We start from the raw sequence: 19,159 nt of genomic DNA, 5'->3' as shown, positions 1-19,159 counted from the left end.
CACGATCGGAAGTCCTTCGCGCGTTAATGCGCCCGTCTTTACGCGGGCGTCTGGCACCCGGTGCGGTGCGCACTGCTCTCCATTCCTCTCCAACTCCACGTCAGTCTGTCAGAGACCGTCTGAGCGCGCGCACACACACACCGTGCCCTTCTCACACACTCTCTGGCACACACGCGGGCACACACACGCACACACACGCACAGACACGCACACTGTGTCGGACCCGGGAGGAAAGGAAAGGAGAGCGCTCCTGTTCATTCGCCTCCAACTTGTCTCTGTGCTTCTACTTGTGTCCTTCTGTCTCTTCTTGTCCACCAATGCGAGGATTGTGTGACTGCTCTGACTGTTCTGAGCGCTGCTGTCTCGCACTAAGGACCCGCAGTTTAAGGACCAGACGGGAGTATGTAAAATAATCTGCACGAGTGCGCAAAACAAGAAGAAAAGAAATGGATAAACGGAGTTATTCTCTCGTTCTGCCCGCAGCTTTCCTCTACTTTGTACTTTTGGGATTTACTGCTGGACAATTCTTTCCAGGTAAAGTGATTTGTTTGTTTCATTTGTGCATTTTGAAAATGTCTCGCTACTCAAATCCACAGTGGTTTGGTGATTTCTTTTGGGTGTGAATCGGTGATAAATGGCACAGCAGATGAAGTGGCGCATATGGGAATGTAAAACGGACATAGAGGTTGGTGTGTGAGCACCACGCTGCTGCGTGTTGTGATGTTGCTGCGTGTTGGGATGTAAAAGAGCCCTAAAGTCAGTTTTGAGCAGAGTTTCAGTTGTTCTGTAGCTGTGCGCGCGCACAGAAAACACCATGAAGCACTTGTTTGTGGAAACATAGCGGGGGGGGGGGGGTTCCGTGATGACGGCGGTGGGTTGACTTCGGCTGCAGTATGATGGCCTGAGCTTTGGTTCTGCCTCTCAGGTCGCGCTGGAGGTTTGATGAGAAGTTTTGGACGCTTCGGGAGGTTTTTCTCCACGAAGCCTCCTGTGTGTGTGTGTGTGTGTGTGTGTGTGTGTGTGTGTGTGTGTGTGTGTGGAGTGTGTGCTTTGATGCTGTTATGTTTTTATTCAGGTTACATCTCTCTGTGAACGCGCTGGCTGTTTGGAAGCGGGCGGCCCGCTGCGTCTTGGTGCATCGCAAAGCTGCGAACTGTCTATTAAAGCGTCCCCTCATTTATTTATTCAGTGGTGAGATTCATATTGTGACGTGTGTTACAGCAAACACGCACGCACATCGCTGTGCAGCAGTGTCGTGGGCCAAAGTGTGCAAGTTACTCTCGGAGAAGTCTGTTCCCTTGCAGAACCAGTGAAGCTTCTTACTCAACCTTTACTCGTTGAGAACTGATCTGACATCTTATTTGCAGGCTGCGTTTTCCCTTTGCTTCTCACAACAGCACCGATGCTGTAATATTTCAGTCAATATGCAGCTGCTGAAGCAGCCGAAGCTTCGGGATCCTCACGGTCCGCAGCTCTGCGCGGCAGGCGGGAGCCAGCGCTCCTCCGGCACTTGTTACGCGCCACAGAGGTTTGGAGAGTTTGCGGGTTCGCAGTGTTTTCGAGCCTTTGATCGAATCAGTGATGATGATGATTATCAATCATCAGAAACTGAAGCTTTACAGACAGAAAAAAACGAGCCAGCCGCCCTGATAGAAAGTTTGGTCCCACATATTCAGGATGAAATCACACGTCGCTTGTTTAGAAGCTGGAATATAAAATGATTGTGACATAACGACTCTCTAGGATGATAATCTTTCACGTGATCCATACATTTCTTGTCTGTTTTTTTAAAAAAAAGACTGATTATAAAGACTTCATCACATCGGAGGTCTGACTGTGTCCTGTGCTGTAACTCCGCCAAGCAGCAAGATCCTACTGTAACAGGACAGATCTGTTTCAGGCAGTGATGTTTCCAGCAGCAGCAGCAGCAGCCTGGCGGCCCAGTGTCCGCCTCTCTCTCGGCACCTTCTGCTTGGTATTCATGACTCGTAAAACTGCAAAAAGAGGCTACTTTGAAGGGAAGACTGGCTCCAAACACTGAGTCCTCCCCCCCTCTCTCCCTCTGTCTCCGGCCCCGGCTCCGGCTCTGCGCTGCAGCGGAGCAGCCGTGCCTCTCCCCGTGCGTCATGGCGCAGCAGCGGAATCCGCGACATTGCGCGTTATGGTGATATAAAAAGTATCAATTTATGTACCAAATATGTGCGCGGATGTCGGAACCAAACCCTTAAAGACAAGATCTGTGTTTTCAGTCCAGCGCGTCGATAGAAACAGACGCGTTGGAGAGAAAAGTCTGTTTGAAACCCACATTTAAGAAAAGGAACAGAGCTGGTCGTCCAAGCAGATCCAGAGTAAATGTTTCAATACAGCCGGCTCTGCTCACGAGGACATAACGAGTCTCTGGTTGTGTGTGTGTGGTGTCATTCTGACATCCACTCTGTCATTACAGGCTCTCAACCGGTTATTTACTTGGGGCTGTGTGTGTGTGTGTGTGTGTGTGTGTGTGTGTGTGTGTGTGTGTGTGTGTGTTTGAGAGCGAGCTGAGGCGTCTGTCGCTGTCTGTTGTTCGCTCCTGTGCCGTTGGGGGGCGACATTGGTACATCAGATCCATCCATCGTCACACATTTCTCTCTCTCTCTCTATTTTTCACACACACACACACACACACACACACACACACACACACGTTCACAGAGCGACCGGAGTGATTCTAATAATCTTTTTTCATATTCCAATTCCAACTGCTGCCTTTTGTTTTTAGAAAGAAAAACCCATCCAGCTATAATGATAATCGACTGAAAGGCAGTGATGAAGAAAATGACCTCACCCTGAGTCTGTCTGTCTGTCTGTCTGTCTGTCTGACATCTTGTAGAAGTTATCGCCCTCTCATCCATCCTCATATAGGAGGTCTGGTTGCCTGGTTAAACAGCTCAATTTTCAGATCATGTTGCGCTCATCACGTCATCACGGCGTGTAACATGTCTGTCTGTCTGTCTGTCTGTCTGAGGCCTGAGGATTATCCAAAGTAAGAAACTGTTGAATTGCGCTGCTGAGTTTTTCAAATGAAAAAACAAAACCCCACTCGTCTCCACTGCACTGTGGTGGTGAAGTAGTTGCAGTACTTTCTTTTAGACTGAAAGTATTTGACGTCCACAGCGGTTTGTGTCCCATGTGTCTTGATTTCTTTTGTCCATGACGATGATCTTTCCCTAATCTTCACCAAGTTGTTTTAGTCGTCTGAACTGAACCGAACCTTAAAGGAATAGTTCAGCAGTTTGGAATATATTCTTTTTGCTTTCTTGAGCTACACGAGAAGATTGATACCACTGTCTTGTGTGTACGGTAAATATGAAGCTATAGCCGGCAGCCAGTTAGCTTAGCTTAGCATAAAGACTGGAAATGAGGAATAAGCTGGCCTGGCTCTGTGCAAAGAAAACTGTTGGAATATTTGTTGTTGATCTATTGCTCTCATGATTTAGGACTTCCTTTTTTTGTGTGATTTGGATGACTTAATAACTGCTAACTTACCCTTTAAAATGCTTCATGCTGTAGTTTTGCAACAGCTGTTTGTTCAACATGTTACTCAAGGCTGTCCTTTTCATCTTGTGTGTGTGTGTGTGTGTCCTGATCCATGCCTTTGAGCTCCAGTGATCGCTAATTGTTGAACATCCGGTCGGATCTGGAGGTGATGACTAGGGCGTCGAAGTGTGTGTGTGTGTGTTTTCAGGGAAACCAATTTACAATTTATATTCCACTTAATTAGATTTCTTTGGCAGTAAGGACAGAAGGGGAAAGAGTGAGAAAGAGAAAGGGAGTGATCATGTATCACTCTCTCTCTCCGTCTCTCCTTGACTCGCTGCCCGGCGTGTTGACATGTCGGAGGGACGAGGAGAAATCTTTGGCTTTGATCAAATCAACAGGCTTCAATTCCCCAATTATAGAGCCCTTTATGTGATTAGTGTAGAGTTTGTGTGTGTGTGTGTGTGTGTGTCGTGCTTCATATGACTGTGTGACACTGTCATACAAACAGTGGAGAGTGGAAAGGTAAATGTGAAGAGGAGAAATTGATTTTATTTGAAAAGAGAGAATGAGAATGAGAGAAGAAGGGGAAGAGAAAAGGAAGTGGGAGTGCGAGGGCAAAGAATTGAAGACTTCTATTGCAGAAGAGGAGCAGAGAGAGAGGAGGGAAAGGTGTGAAAAGAGAGATCAAGAGACGAAAGAAAAGGGGTGAAAAAGGACAGGCGGAGAGGAGAATGGAGGATGGGTGTGGAGATCAGGGAAGGGGATGGAAAAATGGTAAAGAGATGAAGAAGAAGAAGGGAGAAGGGGTAAAGTAGAAGAGCAAAGGTGGGAAAATAGTGTAGGAGAAGAAAGGGGGGGGAAGAATGGGGAGGGGGAGAGGAGAGGAAAGATGGGAAGAGAGTGGAGGAAAAAGGAGAAAGAAAGGAGCACAGAAGGGAACAGAGAAAAGAGAGGAGGACCTTGAGGAGGAAGAAATAGGAGGCGAGACGAAAAACAAGAAGGAGAGAAAAAGAGAAGAGAGGGGAGGATATTGAAGGCAAAGAAGGTGAAAGGACAAGACTGTGGTAAAAGAGATAGTCTTGTCGTCTGTTGCCTCGTTCATCACTCCTGTCTAGACGAGATGAGGCAGAGGATGAGGAGGAAAAGGAGGACGAGTGGGAGAGAAAGATGGAGGAAGCAGAAGGGAGAGCAAAGGACGAGTGGTTGGAGGAAATGGCAAAGACAAAGGATGACAGGAGGTCAAGAAATGAAAAAAAATGACACTAAGTTGATTATGTCTCACTGTTATCGACTGTCTGAGTAGCTGTAATTGTTTCCTCTGCTGTGTGTGTGTGTGTGTGTGTGTGTGTGCGTTGAAGTGAGAGAGAGAGCTTTATGACAGCATGTGTGTCACCTCATGCGCCGCTCTGCTTAGTATGCTGTCCGTCCTCCCTCACTATGTGTGTGTCTGTGTATGCGTCTGCCTAATCCACGGCACTTATTCTATTGGCCTGACTAACTGACAGCCTAATAGCAGGGCATGCTGAGTGCTGGGGCGTCGCACATGTGTGTGTGTGTGTGTGTGTGTGTGTGCGTGTGTGTGTGTGAGTGTGTGTGAGTGTGTGTGTGAGAGAGTGAGTTGGGCATTGGATGAATGCTAAAGTGGGTAGCGGAGCTGAAAGGGTGAGAGAGACCACTTTCTGCAGTGAATGATATGCAGAAGAAAAGTGTAAGTTTGCAGTATTAGTGCCCAGTTACACCAGAGAGAGGCTCAGAGAAATGTATTTATGGACTTACGGACTACTCGCACGGCTAGTAAGCTAACCAGTAACACCCGAACTAGCCAGGAACATGCTACCTCCTGCCAGCCACTATAGCCCTCCAAGCTAGCTGGGTGGCTCCCAGTGAGCTAGTGTTTTACAGCAGGGGTTCTCAAACTTTCTGGGGCCAGGGACCACTTACAGGGGAGAACATTTTCCCTCATAATCACAGATTAAGCATATGCATTTTATACTTTAATACTATTTGTATTCTAAAACAACCTAAAGAACCTAAATACCTAATACAACATAACCTAAATACTTCAGACCTGTTTCAAAGTGAACAGAACCACGTTTCAATTTCAGTCTCATGTTAATGCGACTTACATACTTTTAAACAGAGGGTCATTGCAATTAACATTGCATTTGTAATTGATCTTAAAAGCTTTCAGAGACTGGCATAGTCCTAATAAACGCAGACATTTAAAACTACCAGTCTGAAGCTGACTTCTGCTTCAGCTTTAAAGTAATGAACGTATTGCTCCTTCTTCAAATCATCGGCAGAAAGCTCACAGTTATCATAACGGTGTTACAGAACACATCATAGTAATGAAGTCTATTACTTCAGAAAAGTTTGATTTGAATGTTTGCATGAGAACATCACATTCTTATCTCACAATAACTCATTTGATGAGCCTAATAATTAATTAATGAGATGGGTGAGCCCGTCTCTCACTATACAGTTTCTTCTCCACATGCAAACAAGCCCTGCACTTAGTCTCCATTGCTGTCAAAGTGGAGAATGATGACTCACAGACGTAAGTGGAAGGAAAGGGGGGGCAATATTTGGACGGCCTCGGCCCTCTCCATGGATGGTGTATCCTCTGGTCTGTCGATGGAAAAATTATTTTGTTTTGCCCTCATATTCCCTGCGCTTTGTAATCAGATGTCGTTTAGCTTGGCTGGCTTCATGGCTTCGTTCGCTAGCACCCCGAAAAGGCATGTTGCATTTTGGTCTCCCGTAGTTGTTCTCAATATAACCAAACTCGATATAACTATCTCCACGCTCTAGCCAGCTAGCCAGCTTGGTCCCTTACATAAATGGCACGTATTTGTACCATGCCACACCTCTTAACTCATGGCGAACATGATCGATTCTTTCTTTCTGACACGTTCAAGATGGCTTGCTATTGATCAAAATGTGAATAAGTGTTAAAGTCAAAGTTCACCAAAGTTAAACTGTGTGAAAGCTGTACACAGATTTACTTTACCTCTGTGAGCTCATTGAATTTCATTTATTTTGGTCAGACGTTTTGTTGTCATGAATGCTGGGATGACTGTTCCCCTCTGCGTGCTTTGATTGAAATGCTATTTGTCTGGAAGCTCATGGCCAGTTATCAAAGTTATTGCCTGAAAACAACAACAAAGTTATTTCCCTGCAGGAGGCAAACGACACTGAGTTCTCCAGTGATGGAATATGGTGTAAGAATGACAGTTGTGTCTGCCACGGGGACATTTGACAGTTGAAAACTGAATGAGATTCTACGAGCAGTGAACGATAACGCGGCTTTGAAACGCACATCTAATGGAAAGACAAGAAAAATGGATATTTAGTGGCCCTGAGGGCGAATTTGCCTGGTGCATCAACAGAGCCAGCAGTGCACACACAACTCAATGGAAACAAATGTACAGCTGTACAATAAAGACGTGCAAGCATTCATCCATTAGATGATAATTCTTTCTGAAATGGTTTGAGGATATACAATATCAATCACTACATTGTGTCTTAAAATGCAAATATCAGGGATGAAGCGCGACAACTGAGATAAATCTGTTTCCCCACCTGCAAAGGCTTTACAGCAGGTTACCCAGTACAAACAGGGCTCAGTTCGAGGGGGGTGATTTTTGTGGGAAAATGTATAAAATGGATAAATCGTGACTTAAAACACTGACGTAAGGAAAGTAAAACTGACGATGTCTCTTCCAGATATGTACGTGCGGCGTAAGCGGACTACATCTTTAATTCAGAAAAACAAAGAGTAAACTTGTACTTTCAAACTGGCTGTGTGTTTTCATCTCCACACAGCAGCTTTAGCTTTTGTTCTCTGTTCACTGTGCTATATTTAGGTAAAAACAATAAGTAAACTGTAACAGCATTCTTTTTTGAGACCCCACACATTTTGGCGATGCTGCAAAAGCCCACCTGGTACTCGGATAGCAAACATGTTCATCAAATGATAAACAACGGTGGATATGTTGAAATAGATGGCTAAACTGCATTTAATTAAAGATGTAGGCCGTGTTCAGATGGCTAGTTGTTCTGACTACTCATGTTTTTAAAGTAAGAGTATACAAGCAAGATGTTGTCCATTTTTGCAACTTGCATGTCAGCTATTCAGTTCTATTCAGTTCTATTCAGTTCAAAAATATCTTTATTGTGTCCAGAGGGCAATTCGGGTGCAGCATAAGCAACAAATTCAAGATTCAGAATCGTTTTGTTCACATTAAAACAGTCTTTGTTGTATTCTAGAGTGGATGGCCTTAGTATTATCCTCCCATTGCTTTACTTTAACTCAGTGGAGACTAACATGCTATGAGCATCTTTAATAAATACACCGACTTTGAAGAAAAGAGCATTCATATCAGTGTTCAATAGTTACGTCATAACGGCAGAAACCATCACCAACGCTACTGGTTTAGCAGTAATAGCCTAAATTAAAAATATGCCTGGTGGACACTGACGCTTCCATTTTAACAGGTTAAATCATTAATTACTGTTAATTTGTTCATTATATAAATTGTACAGGCATCATTTTACAGCAGCCCATAAATTATACAACAGTCACAAATGATATAACAGTGCACCCAGAAAGCTCAGCCTTGGAAGGGCATAATGGCATCCCAGACAGCATTCAGCAGTTGAGTGCTAATAGACATAAATGTGGTGGAAAGTGTTTTTTTTTTTATCCTGTGGAGGCTGTTAACTTCAGCCTCGGGGGAAAGGATGGTGCAAATGTCTCCCATGTTTTATAGTACTTTGACTCCACCTTCACAAGGAACCGCTTCAATAATACAGAGCAACATAAGGTATTAAAACATAAGTAACATTTGCAAAATTTAAAATGGTGGGAGGCCTTTATTGTTGTTAAAGTGTGTGTATATCAAGAACTGAGGAAAATGTCTGTAGAGAAAATGATTTTGTTGTAGACATTTCAAAACAAACAACCTTCTGTAGAGTTCTGTAGAGTTCTTCTACAGAATGAATGTGAAGTTGGGAGTTTTGCAAAGGCCACCACAAGTCCTCTGAAACGACAACACAATATCAGTACACGTTCTTCCTCACCACTTTCAGCATGAATGCGTTTGATGGCTCATCCTGGCTATAGCAGCTTGTATGAAAAGCTAAATCACACATTTTCCAAAAGTACCAAAAGCGGTAGCTGGAAATTAGACATACGCATGTGGCTAGAAGTTTGAAGGTTACATTTCGGGGCTAACTGGGAATATCAGGGTGGGCCGCTGAACGTGGAGCCAATACTCCCAATACACATGCTCGGTTAACCTTCCCTGGTTGGATAAAGGTTAAATTCCTAAATGGCGAAACAAACTTGGAGACAAATCAAGTCGTGATTGAGTTGATTAGAATGTCGGAGGTGTAAAACATACACGGCGTGGCACATTAAAAACTTCCTTTCCTCTAATTAAAATAACTGCTGATTAATGCAAGAGGTCTTAATGAAGCTTAACAAGGTTTCGGAGTAATTAATCCATATTTAATAGAAGATGTTCGGCAAGAGAGACTGAGAGGCTGCTTAGTCGACTGAATCAACAAGCTCGGGAGGAGAAAGGGGGGAGGGAGGAAAAGAGTGAGAGGACGCATGGCAGATTGAAAATAAAGGAGGAAATGAGACTAATAAGTGTGGGGAGGGGGAAGAAGGTAATAAACAGAGTTATGGTGTTTAGCTGGAAGTGAGAGAGAAGGGAAAGAGAAGATATTAGATGATATCTGAGCATCATTCACTTTATTCTCACAGTGGCTAAATTGGATTTATGTCAGCCTGTGTGGGAAGTCTTACCCAGAAGACGGATACACAGATGTCTCAGAAAGGTCTGCTGTACAGTAACGTGATGAAGGGGCCATTGTAGTCCATTAAAGAATAATTCCAGTTTATTACAACTTGTGTCTTGGTCTCTTTTTGTCGTTATGGCCATTGTTCCAGTCAGTGCTCTTAACTGCTTCCATCTGGAAACGCAGGGACACGAAGAAGAAGTCCAACAGGGCAAGAAACGCGCAAGCAGTCCGATCAGCAAAACATATTAGAAAGAAATGAAGGTAAACAGTACAATGATTACCGTTTCTGACTTACCATACCACTGGTGCGCACACAGATCTCAGTTTTATTTCAAAATAAAGTGGTTTTGGTGGTAATCAAAATTATTGACCTACTTGGACTTTGGTTTGGATAGGTTGCCACAACATTTTTTTATAGCTATTCCTGGATCATACATGATGTAACCCGATGACTTTGGTGAACCCCTGGCTTTTTTCTTTTTTTGAGCACCACCATGAGGTTGACATTGTGGTGCACAGAGGATTAATCCTACTGACTTGGTGATCCTCTGACTTTGTGTCCAGTGCCACTTGCAGGTCAAAGTTTTCACTTTGAATTGAAATATCTCAACATTTATTGGGTGGCTTGGCACCAAGTTTGGTACAGATATCCATCGTTCCTAGACAACTAATCCCACTGACTTTGGTGATCCCCAGACTTTTCCTCTAGCGCCACCATGAGGTTGACATTTATGGTCTTGACTGATTTGTCGAATACTTTGATTTATGACCAAATACCCGCAAAACAAAAATTACATCCCTTTCAGTTTCACCTGTTCAGTGCTAATTAGCAAATGCTATCATGCTAACACAACTAAGATAAGCATCATAACCCTCTAAAAATCAGCAGTTAGCATCGTCATTGTGAGCATGTTAACATGGTGACATTAGCTCAAAGCACAGCTGTGGGCTGATGTAGCATGACTGTAGACTCTTAGTCCTGAAGTCTCAAGTAAAAGCTCACTTCTGTACCATCTGATTGCAATATATACGTAGATTGAGTAAATGAGTCAAGAGCATAAGAGGTGATGACAAACAGGGAAACACAGGAAATACAGTATAGGGTGTATGTATAATACTGACGCTATGAGAGAAGAGTGAAACGAGTGTCGAGTAAAAGAGAATATAAAGTTGTGAGAAGAAGGAATGAATTAAGAAAGACAGAGGTTTGGATGGAGAGAGATGGAGAGAGCGCCGCAGACAGAAGAGCAAGAAGAAGAAGAGCAAACATCATAATATTTGCCTGCCAGTTGGATTTCGCCTCTTATTATTTACATACACACACACACACACACACAAAGTACACTCAACTAAAATACTGTGTGTACACAACTGTAATCCAGCATCTGCTCCCCTTTTCTTTGTCGCTAACTATCTTTTTTTTTCTTTTTTTTTTATCTTTCTCGTCATCCCTCCCTCTTGATGTGTGTGTGTGTGTGTGTGTGTGTGTGTGTGTGTGTGAGAGATTTGTAGCCATCTTCATCCATTCACCCTGACTTCCACAAATTCACCAATATCCATCTGTCAATCCACCCACATGCGATTACTTTATCAATCATCCATCCATCCGTCAGTCACACAAAATTGCTGTTTATGTGCTCATGTCAGTGTATATGTGTCTAAAGGTGTGTGTGTGTGTGTGTGAACTCAGATTAAATGCTGATTAACAGATAATTGCCTCTGTCATTGCCGGCTACAGGAAACGCTGCCTGGTTAAGTGATACAGACAGACAGATGGTTAGACAGACAGGTGGATGGACAGATAGACAGAAAAACCATTTCCTCGGCTGGTGAGCATGGCAGCGTCTGCTTTACCTGTCACTCACAGAGAGGGGAGAGAAAGGGGGAGTGATGGAAAGAGATAAATAAGTGGATGAGAGTGAGGGAGAAGTGAAGCGATGAGGAGGAGGAGGAGGAGGAGGAGGTGAGAGAAAGAGAGGAGAGTGAGAGCGATTGGCTGTGGAGGATAAAGGGCAGAAATGACAAATGATGGGAGAAAGAGTAGGAGAAGGCGAGGAGGAGGAATAAAGATTGTTGATTGTTGAGGAGGTGTAGAAAGGGAATGAAGGAGATCGGAAAGTTTAAGGGGGAGGGCTAAAGAAAAAAAAGACACGCAAGCCTCTCTTATATATGCACTTCATTGCGTAAAGGTGCTGGTGATTTTACATGTCATCCTCATGTCAGAATAAGTGCCCAGGTGACCTTTTCCATCACAATGGCATTTTGGGTTGGACCCCGTAACATTTACCGAATTGAAGTGGAACACGTCAGCATTTGCTGGAGGTTTCTGCCTCTTAAAAGGAAGTTCTTCCTCGCCGCTGTCGCCAAAGTGCTCGCTCATGGTGGGAACTGTTGGGTCTCCGTAATAACATCATAAAGAGTCGGTCTTGACCTGCTCTATTTGTAAAGTGTCATGAGATGACTTTTGTTGTGATTTGGCGCCATATAAATCAAATTGAATTGAATTGAATGGCTCCAGTTAACTGAACGCTGTCACTTCAACAGAAGAACGACACCGAGAGACTGAAGGGGCGTCTTGCTCCACCTGTACTACATTTATAACTTAATTGTCATTTCGTATGCACCATGAAAACGAAATCACTCTTATAAACCTACCCCCCCACCCCCTCACCCCCCGGGCAAAAGGGAGAGAAAGAGAAAATAACACTCAAAATCCTAATAATTATCATTATCAACATTTTTAAACATTTCAACATTCAAGACAGAGTCATTTTTAGTGTTGTAGAACTTAATACATTCTATATTGTATCTAATAAATGATGAAAGTGATGAGGACATTAATTAGGGGATCCATTAGTGAGAAGAGGGGCGAGCATCCCTCAAGCTCAAGATGGTCATTAATTAAGGCCTCAGTGTTAGTTGTACGTTTTATAATCCATTATTTATGCAGCTTGAAGGAGAACTGACAAGAGTTTTCTGCCTTCATATTTTTTTTTTTCTCCCAACTTTCTCCTGTTATTTAGCAGTACCATCACTCCTAGTGGTGCTGTCATGTTTGAACAGAGCCATTTACCAGAAACCTATGTTAAAAAGCCCAAAAGCCATCACTTCTGCAGCTAGATGAACCAGCAACGCTGCATATTCCATGCCTGAAAAAAGCCACAGAAAGAGGCAGAGAAAAGCTGACAGGAAATGGCATCGGTACAGACAGAGCGACGATCTATATTTAATCTGTGTCTCTGTCCTTTGTTCTCTGTAAAGCGCTTCATGAAGTGCCTGTTTGTTACTAAACACGCTATAAATACATTCACATCAACTTTGACTTAATGGAAAGCTAAAGAGCAAAAGGCATTTCGACTGTAAATAACAGAGAGCCTGTCGTGCGTATTTTTAGATGAAAGCTGTTCACCAGTGAAGTCTTTGCACCCAGACGGAGACGGAGAACAGACAGAGAGGAAGAAACCGAGACACAGACTTCTTATACATTGTGTTGCCTTTGTGCTAAAATGCAAATCGTAACTTAATGCATTACCTTCTCACTGTTATTCCTGCAAATAAAAAAAAATACTATGTCATGTTGTATTTTTGTTCTTGCAGCTTCCAAATAAAGGCAAAAACCTTCAAGAGCAACTCAACATTTCCTGCAAGTTGTTACTTTTAATGTAAGCAACAGAGATGCCTACTACGAACTACTCATTCGGTTAATGTTATTTTAGACAACGATGAATGAGCACCACTGTAAAACACACCTTTTTGGTCTCAGCACGGTTTAAAGAAAGCTTTTTAGGAACGGTTCCATCGTGATCCGTCATCGCCGTAATGAAGAGTGATGGTGAAGGAGAGCGGGCCGTATGAAAGTTAAAGTTAGCTTCGCAAGGAATGAAAATAGGTGTCTCTACAAATTTGCTAAAATTAGATGCAAATGTCTTTTCATGACTCACTGAATTAGGTGGAATAGAAGAGGCTTCTGGGTAATTAAGTTTAATTTAAGGGGATTCCCTCAATGCAAGTCAGAGAGCACCAAAACATTATAGACATAGGCAATTTAAAAGGACTATATTATCAGACTGTTACTTTATCTTCGAGAGAACGATACCTTTTCCAGTTTTAAGAATAACTTGTCATGGCACTGAAAAGAGTAGAGGTTTGCGTTACAACATCCATCTCTACGACCTTTGAGAGAGAATAGGCTGCAGTGCCTGTTATTACCAGTTGAAGATAACTGCAGCGCAGATGCTGGATGAGACTTTGTTGATGGCTACCACTGAGTTATGAATCACGACTAATTATGAACATACTTTAAGTCCTCCACAGTTGTATGCGGTGAGATAATGGTCCATTAAAACACTCTTAACATACATGGGCCCGCGTGAAACAGGTGCACGACCCATTTCAGCTCCATAAGTGTAGTTTGAAATGGTCTCATCATTTTAAAGCCCAGACTCGAGTCCCAGTTGACGCCAGAAATGCCATCAACAGATTGGCATTGTAAAACTTACAATCTCAGCTCCCAAAATGTCCCACTTAATGTACACACGAGTCCTGATCTGTTTTACATCAGATGGGGAAATAAATGTAACATTATAAAGTGGATTTTGCAAAAGAAAACTGCCCAAAATGACGTTTTACCACCGAGAAACCTTCACGAAGGAAGTCGGGGCGGATGTCCATGTTTGTCCCCCGGTAGCTCACCTGGTAGCGGCTCAGTCAGGCAAGTTTGACCCTGTTTCCAACCTACAGTCGATGTTGCTTTCTTGTAACCATGAACACAATCTTTCCTGAACCTTAACCGAGTAGTTCTTCTTTTAAGCGTGATCACGATTCTTTCCAAAACTAAACTAATCATTTTGCTGTTTAGTGTGGAGAGCTTCTTTTGTGTAAATATACTCAAGAGTATGCGACAAGATTACAAGCACCAATAACTTCTATTGCCTCTTCATACCTAAGACGACGTTATTTTAGGGATCGGATCACTAATGTTTGTTGCAGTTTGTCGTGTCACGCTCACGATTTATTAATCTGCTTTTCCATTATGTCCATTTGTGTGTAGTTTTCAACATTTCATTGCAAATCTTATAAAGCCTGTATGAAAGTTACAAGTGACTTCCGTAACTTTTGTTTCACTGCCGCAAAGCAACAGAGGCTGCAGCTATCTGAGAGGCCCAGTCTTATTCTATCAGGCTGTCAGTCTGTAGCCCAGAATAGCATGACTGACACAGCAGCAACAAAACCCGAAGAAACGCAATACCAGCAGAAGCCAGCCAAGTGTGTCAACCCCGTCTGTACTCCAGAGCAGATATTACCTATGCCATGAGAGCAGTCCTTTCCCTTTCTAAAGATTAGAGAGGAAAGAGATAACAAGAGAGAGAAGAGGGCGATTAGAGAGAAAGAGCTTTATGGATAGATGAAGATGGAGAGAGAGAGAGAGAGAGAGATCGGCAATGGAAGAGGGAGTGACAGCCCAAGATGTAAAATGAGAGAGATAAAGGGAGAGAATGAGAGAAAGTGACAGGGTGAGAGGCAGAGAGAATGGCATAGTGACAGAGAGAAGATATAAACAGAGCGAGAGATAAGGACGGATGTTCTCAGGTAAATAGAGGGAGAGAAGGTCAACAGAAAGATAACGGGGGTGGGACGTCAAGAACAAACTGAAGAAAAGTTAGCAGGAGATGTCAAAGAGGTTGTTGTTTGCGCGGTCATTACGTGAATGCCGGCTTTTATGTAAGAATTCACAGTATTTAGATGTGACTGAACACTTAATTAATGAGTAATTCATCATTATTCATTTGCTCATTCGACGTGTCGACGTGTCGACGTGTCGACGTGCACCAGCCCTGAATCACAATCCTAGCTAAACTGCCATAGCTGTCATGTCATGCACACGATTCAATTTGTTTCTCAGACGCTCTGCCATGCCTGTTGAGTAACTCCTGTGAGGGAGAAGGAGGAACTGGGGGGGGGGTGAGGGGGGGGGAATGAGAGCATAAAAAAGAAAGAGAAGAGATAGGGACAGAGAGGGAGTGTGATAAGAGAGTGTTGGGTATTAAGGAGTATTAGTGCAAGTGTAAGCCATGGACAGTAATGAACTACCCTGCTGTTCAATAGACCACCAGCTTTGGCACTGAGCCCCCGTGTGTGTGTGTGTGTGTGTGTGTGTGTGTGTGTGTGTTTCAGGAGGAGAAGACAGCTCTGGGAAGGTAACAAGGCCCTTGTCTTATCCCTCTTGAGGTCCTATTAACCTTTGCTCAACATTCACACACACACACACACACACACACACACCCTCTCTTTCTTGCTTTTTTGACTGTCCCACTCACACACACACACACACACACACACACACACACACACACACACACACACACACACACACACACACACTACGTCCTCAAGGAGATTTAAGAGCTGGTTAATTGGTTGGCTGAGGCTAATTTTCTGTTGAAAGTTAATGCCACCGTCACGCATGACTCCCTGTGGAGAGGGTCAGAGTTAGGCTGGCTTGGTGTGTGTGTGTGTGTGTGTGTGTGTGTGTGTGTGTGTGTGTGCATTATGTAGATGCAGCACTTTTTTTTAGCTGTAGCTCTATAAGGACTGCTAACCAGCGTTGTAACAGCGACCAGCATGTTCCCATACAGAAACCTGCGCTCTCAGAGGAGAGACTGTTCATTTTGTTTCAGTGCATTTTGTTTTTGAAACTCTTAAACACATAACTCACATTTCTCCTAAAGGACTTTTGTTGGTAGCAAGATTAAACGTGAGTGAGATACAGTAAAATGTCATGACAGTCACTGCTGGGAACTAGTTTCGCTGCATTTACAGAAAATAAAGTGGCATGTATGTTCATTTAGCAGTAGCTTGCTGTTACCTTAGTGGTCCAGTTTGCACCATGTGTCAAGAATTTATATTTTATTTCAAATCCTGATGTCTCTGACTGTCTGACTGTGTCTGAAGAGGAAACAAACAGAGAGGGGGGGGGGGGTCAAGGAGCACAGGCACCATTTTAAACACAAGACTGATATTGTGCTTTGACAGGTGTTGTGTGAGCTGTACGCTAGTTGTAAACAGCGAAATGATCAATGCTAGAGTCAGAGCTTAAGGGCAGCTGCTACGTTACAGCATAAATACACACACACACACACACACACACACACACACACCAGAGGGTTGGTATGGTTGTGCAAACCTTTCACTGTGGCCTAATTCTTAGTGACTATCTTTAGACGAATATGAAGACTTTCAGTCAACTCCCAGTGTTTCAGTCTGGAGTGGTGCTTTGATCTGGCTCCTCCTTGTCTGTTTCAGCCAAACGCTTCTCCCTATAGGGCTCACGTCTTTGTGAAGCAGTGTTCACTCACACTACAATGCTCTTGAATAGTGGATAGAGATCTGTTTTCCCAGTCTGGGTGAGGTGGCACTCCATGAAGGTAGTGAGTACTTGTAGCCATTTTTCAATTCAAATTACGTAATTCAAGAATTTACCTACATGTCAAACAAACTTTAGTTCCTGGATTACAGCTCCTGACCTGCTCGGGGGGGGGGGGGGGAGTACTTTCTGATGGCCTGTAGAACTATTAAGGTTTGTCGTGCTTAACACCAGTGACACACAGGAAAACACCAAAGGGAATTGTAGTTCTTGTGCTTCTTTTTGTTATCTGTGGCTGATCTTTTGAAGCTCTTTTAGTACTTTGGATGACACATGATAAAATAAAATATTCAGTCACTTTCAACAGAAACAATGTTTATAGGCCAGATTATTTGGCTGAAATGACTCTTTAAGGCCAATATTTTCATTTATATGAGCCAGTTACACTTTAAAGAATTTAAACAGATTCACAGTAGCATGAAATTAGCAGAATGTACACGCATGTCAGCAGTCGGCCGCCTGTCAGCTGTCGTCTCTGTGGTGTGTTCAAGTGCAAAGGTTTGATCAGTCAGCCTTTGTGCTGAGGATAGAAAGAGAGAGAAAGAATGGAACAAACAAAGAGATTCATGCCATGTTATACAAATCAGGAGGCTAAAAGTGGAATGGCCACCAATAAAATCCAAAATCGAATGCAAATGTGTTCTAAATGGCTAGAAACTCCAAAACACCCCCCCCTCCCACACACACACACACACACGCAGTCATTATGTGCATGCAGGCTATTACAGCGCAGCTGCCGATGCTGATAACATTTGACTCAATGGCCTCCTCTCATCAAACACACACACACACACACACACATCTATGTATCCACTCATACACAGGCAATTCTTCCCACAAAGCCCTAATGCTCCCCCTAACTGCTCATAAAACACTGTTTTGTAAGTTTGTAAGTTCTGTACACAAATGTGTACTAATGTATGTTGAGAAGACACGATCCCCAATAAAAGTGGTTGAGGCCCTGCTCACCCACACAGGTATTTTCCATTATTAATTAACCCACATAGTCCCGAGAAGAGGCCTAATGAGGCAAAACCAGTTACACCCTTAAACGTTTAAGTAGGTACGACAAAATTACACACAGCCAATCTGTGTAAACACACGACACTGACTGAATTCTTCTAAAATCCAGGACTATTTGAAATATCAAAATGTCTTAAACCAGCTACATCATAAGAGATAGTTTCTCGTGCACTCCCATGTGGACTCCACTGTCCTCTTAACACTAAACAGGGTTAGTAGAATGAGCCGCATCGATAAATACACATGGAATTCATTTTGTAGTTGAATGTCACTGACTGCGTTCAATCAAAATAACCTCGTTCTGCCGGCCTTGTTTCATTATTTTATCCGTTACCTGTTTCCACAGTTAGACCTGCTCACCTCTTAATAACAACAACAGTAACAATAGCGAAATCAACATCACTCAAATGCAGTTAAGCCTTAATGCAATCAGAAAGCAGCAGGTCAGATATGCAAACAGCGTGCTAATGACATGCAAATGAGACAGACCATTACTGGAAGACCGGTCTGAATGTTCTGTTTCCACTATTGTTCTCGCTGGCGAGGCATGCGGACTAATGAGCTAAGGAGGCGGCTAAAGTTAATTGAATTTTTGAAGATTGGATTGTGACTGTTATCAGGTGGACATTAGGAGAGACAGACAGAGAGAGAGAGAGACGGAGGAGTTTTGTTTCAGTGACATCAGATACAAACATTGAGAGTTTGCAAAGAGACGTTTCATTTTTTCCATTTCTTGTTTCTCTTCTTTATCCCGTTCACTCGCTCTCTGTTTGTCTCTCTTTGTTTGAGCGAGGTTGAGGTGAATGGCTGTGGACAGTAGAAAGTAGAACACCTGTTTAAAAAGGCCTCCAGTTAACTAGTTTACTACAGTCCCGTCCTTGACTAGCTTACAGGCAAGGACAGCACTGTTTGTGTGCGTGCCTGTATGTTTGTGCATGTAGCTTTGTTTTGTGTATAAAGGCTTTTGTGTAGTTGAATGTGTTGTTCAGGTCTGTGTGTTTGTGGTTGCATGCAATAAAGTGATACAGGTGACTGTGGGTGAGTGTGTTTGTGTGTGTATGTTTTCCCTAGCGGAAAAAAATGAAACAAGATCAGTGTGTGTGGTGATGAATAAAGCTGACACCAAGCCTAGAGGGTGTGTGTGTGTGTGTTTGTTCCACGACCTCCAGGCAGTGTGTAGGTCTACAAGGTCACAAACTATCCTCTCCCAAGTTTGAGTGTGTGTGTGTGTGTGTGTTTTTTATTAGAAAGCCTCCCTTAAAAAACACCAATACGTAAAAAATATAAGTGTGTGTGCACCTAGTGGGGTTCAACAACTTGCATTGAAAGCCCGGTGGTTTTCATTAAAGGACCTGAAGAAATATCCTTGATCCTAATTTGTCC

General features: G+C 43.2%; 1 protein-coding gene across 1 annotated transcript in view; it reads left to right on the top strand.

The window, feature by feature from the left end:
* Positions 1-446: 446 nt before the first annotated feature.
* The window catches only part of ptprt (protein tyrosine phosphatase receptor type T), a 266,949-nt gene continuing 248,236 nt past the window's right edge, over positions 447-19,159 (top strand). The window contains exon 1 of the mRNA XM_070902667.1: positions 447-534. Within this exon, the coding sequence (XP_070758768.1) occupies positions 447-534 (88 nt within the window). The remainder of the gene's footprint in view (positions 535-19,159) is intronic.

This window comes from Enoplosus armatus, chromosome 3, assembly GCF_043641665.1.
Source record: "Enoplosus armatus isolate fEnoArm2 chromosome 3, fEnoArm2.hap1, whole genome shotgun sequence".
In the NCBI taxonomy this organism is placed as follows: Eukaryota; Metazoa; Chordata; class Actinopteri; order Centrarchiformes; family Enoplosidae; genus Enoplosus; species Enoplosus armatus.
This window is presented reverse-complemented; position numbering and strand designations above follow the sequence as displayed.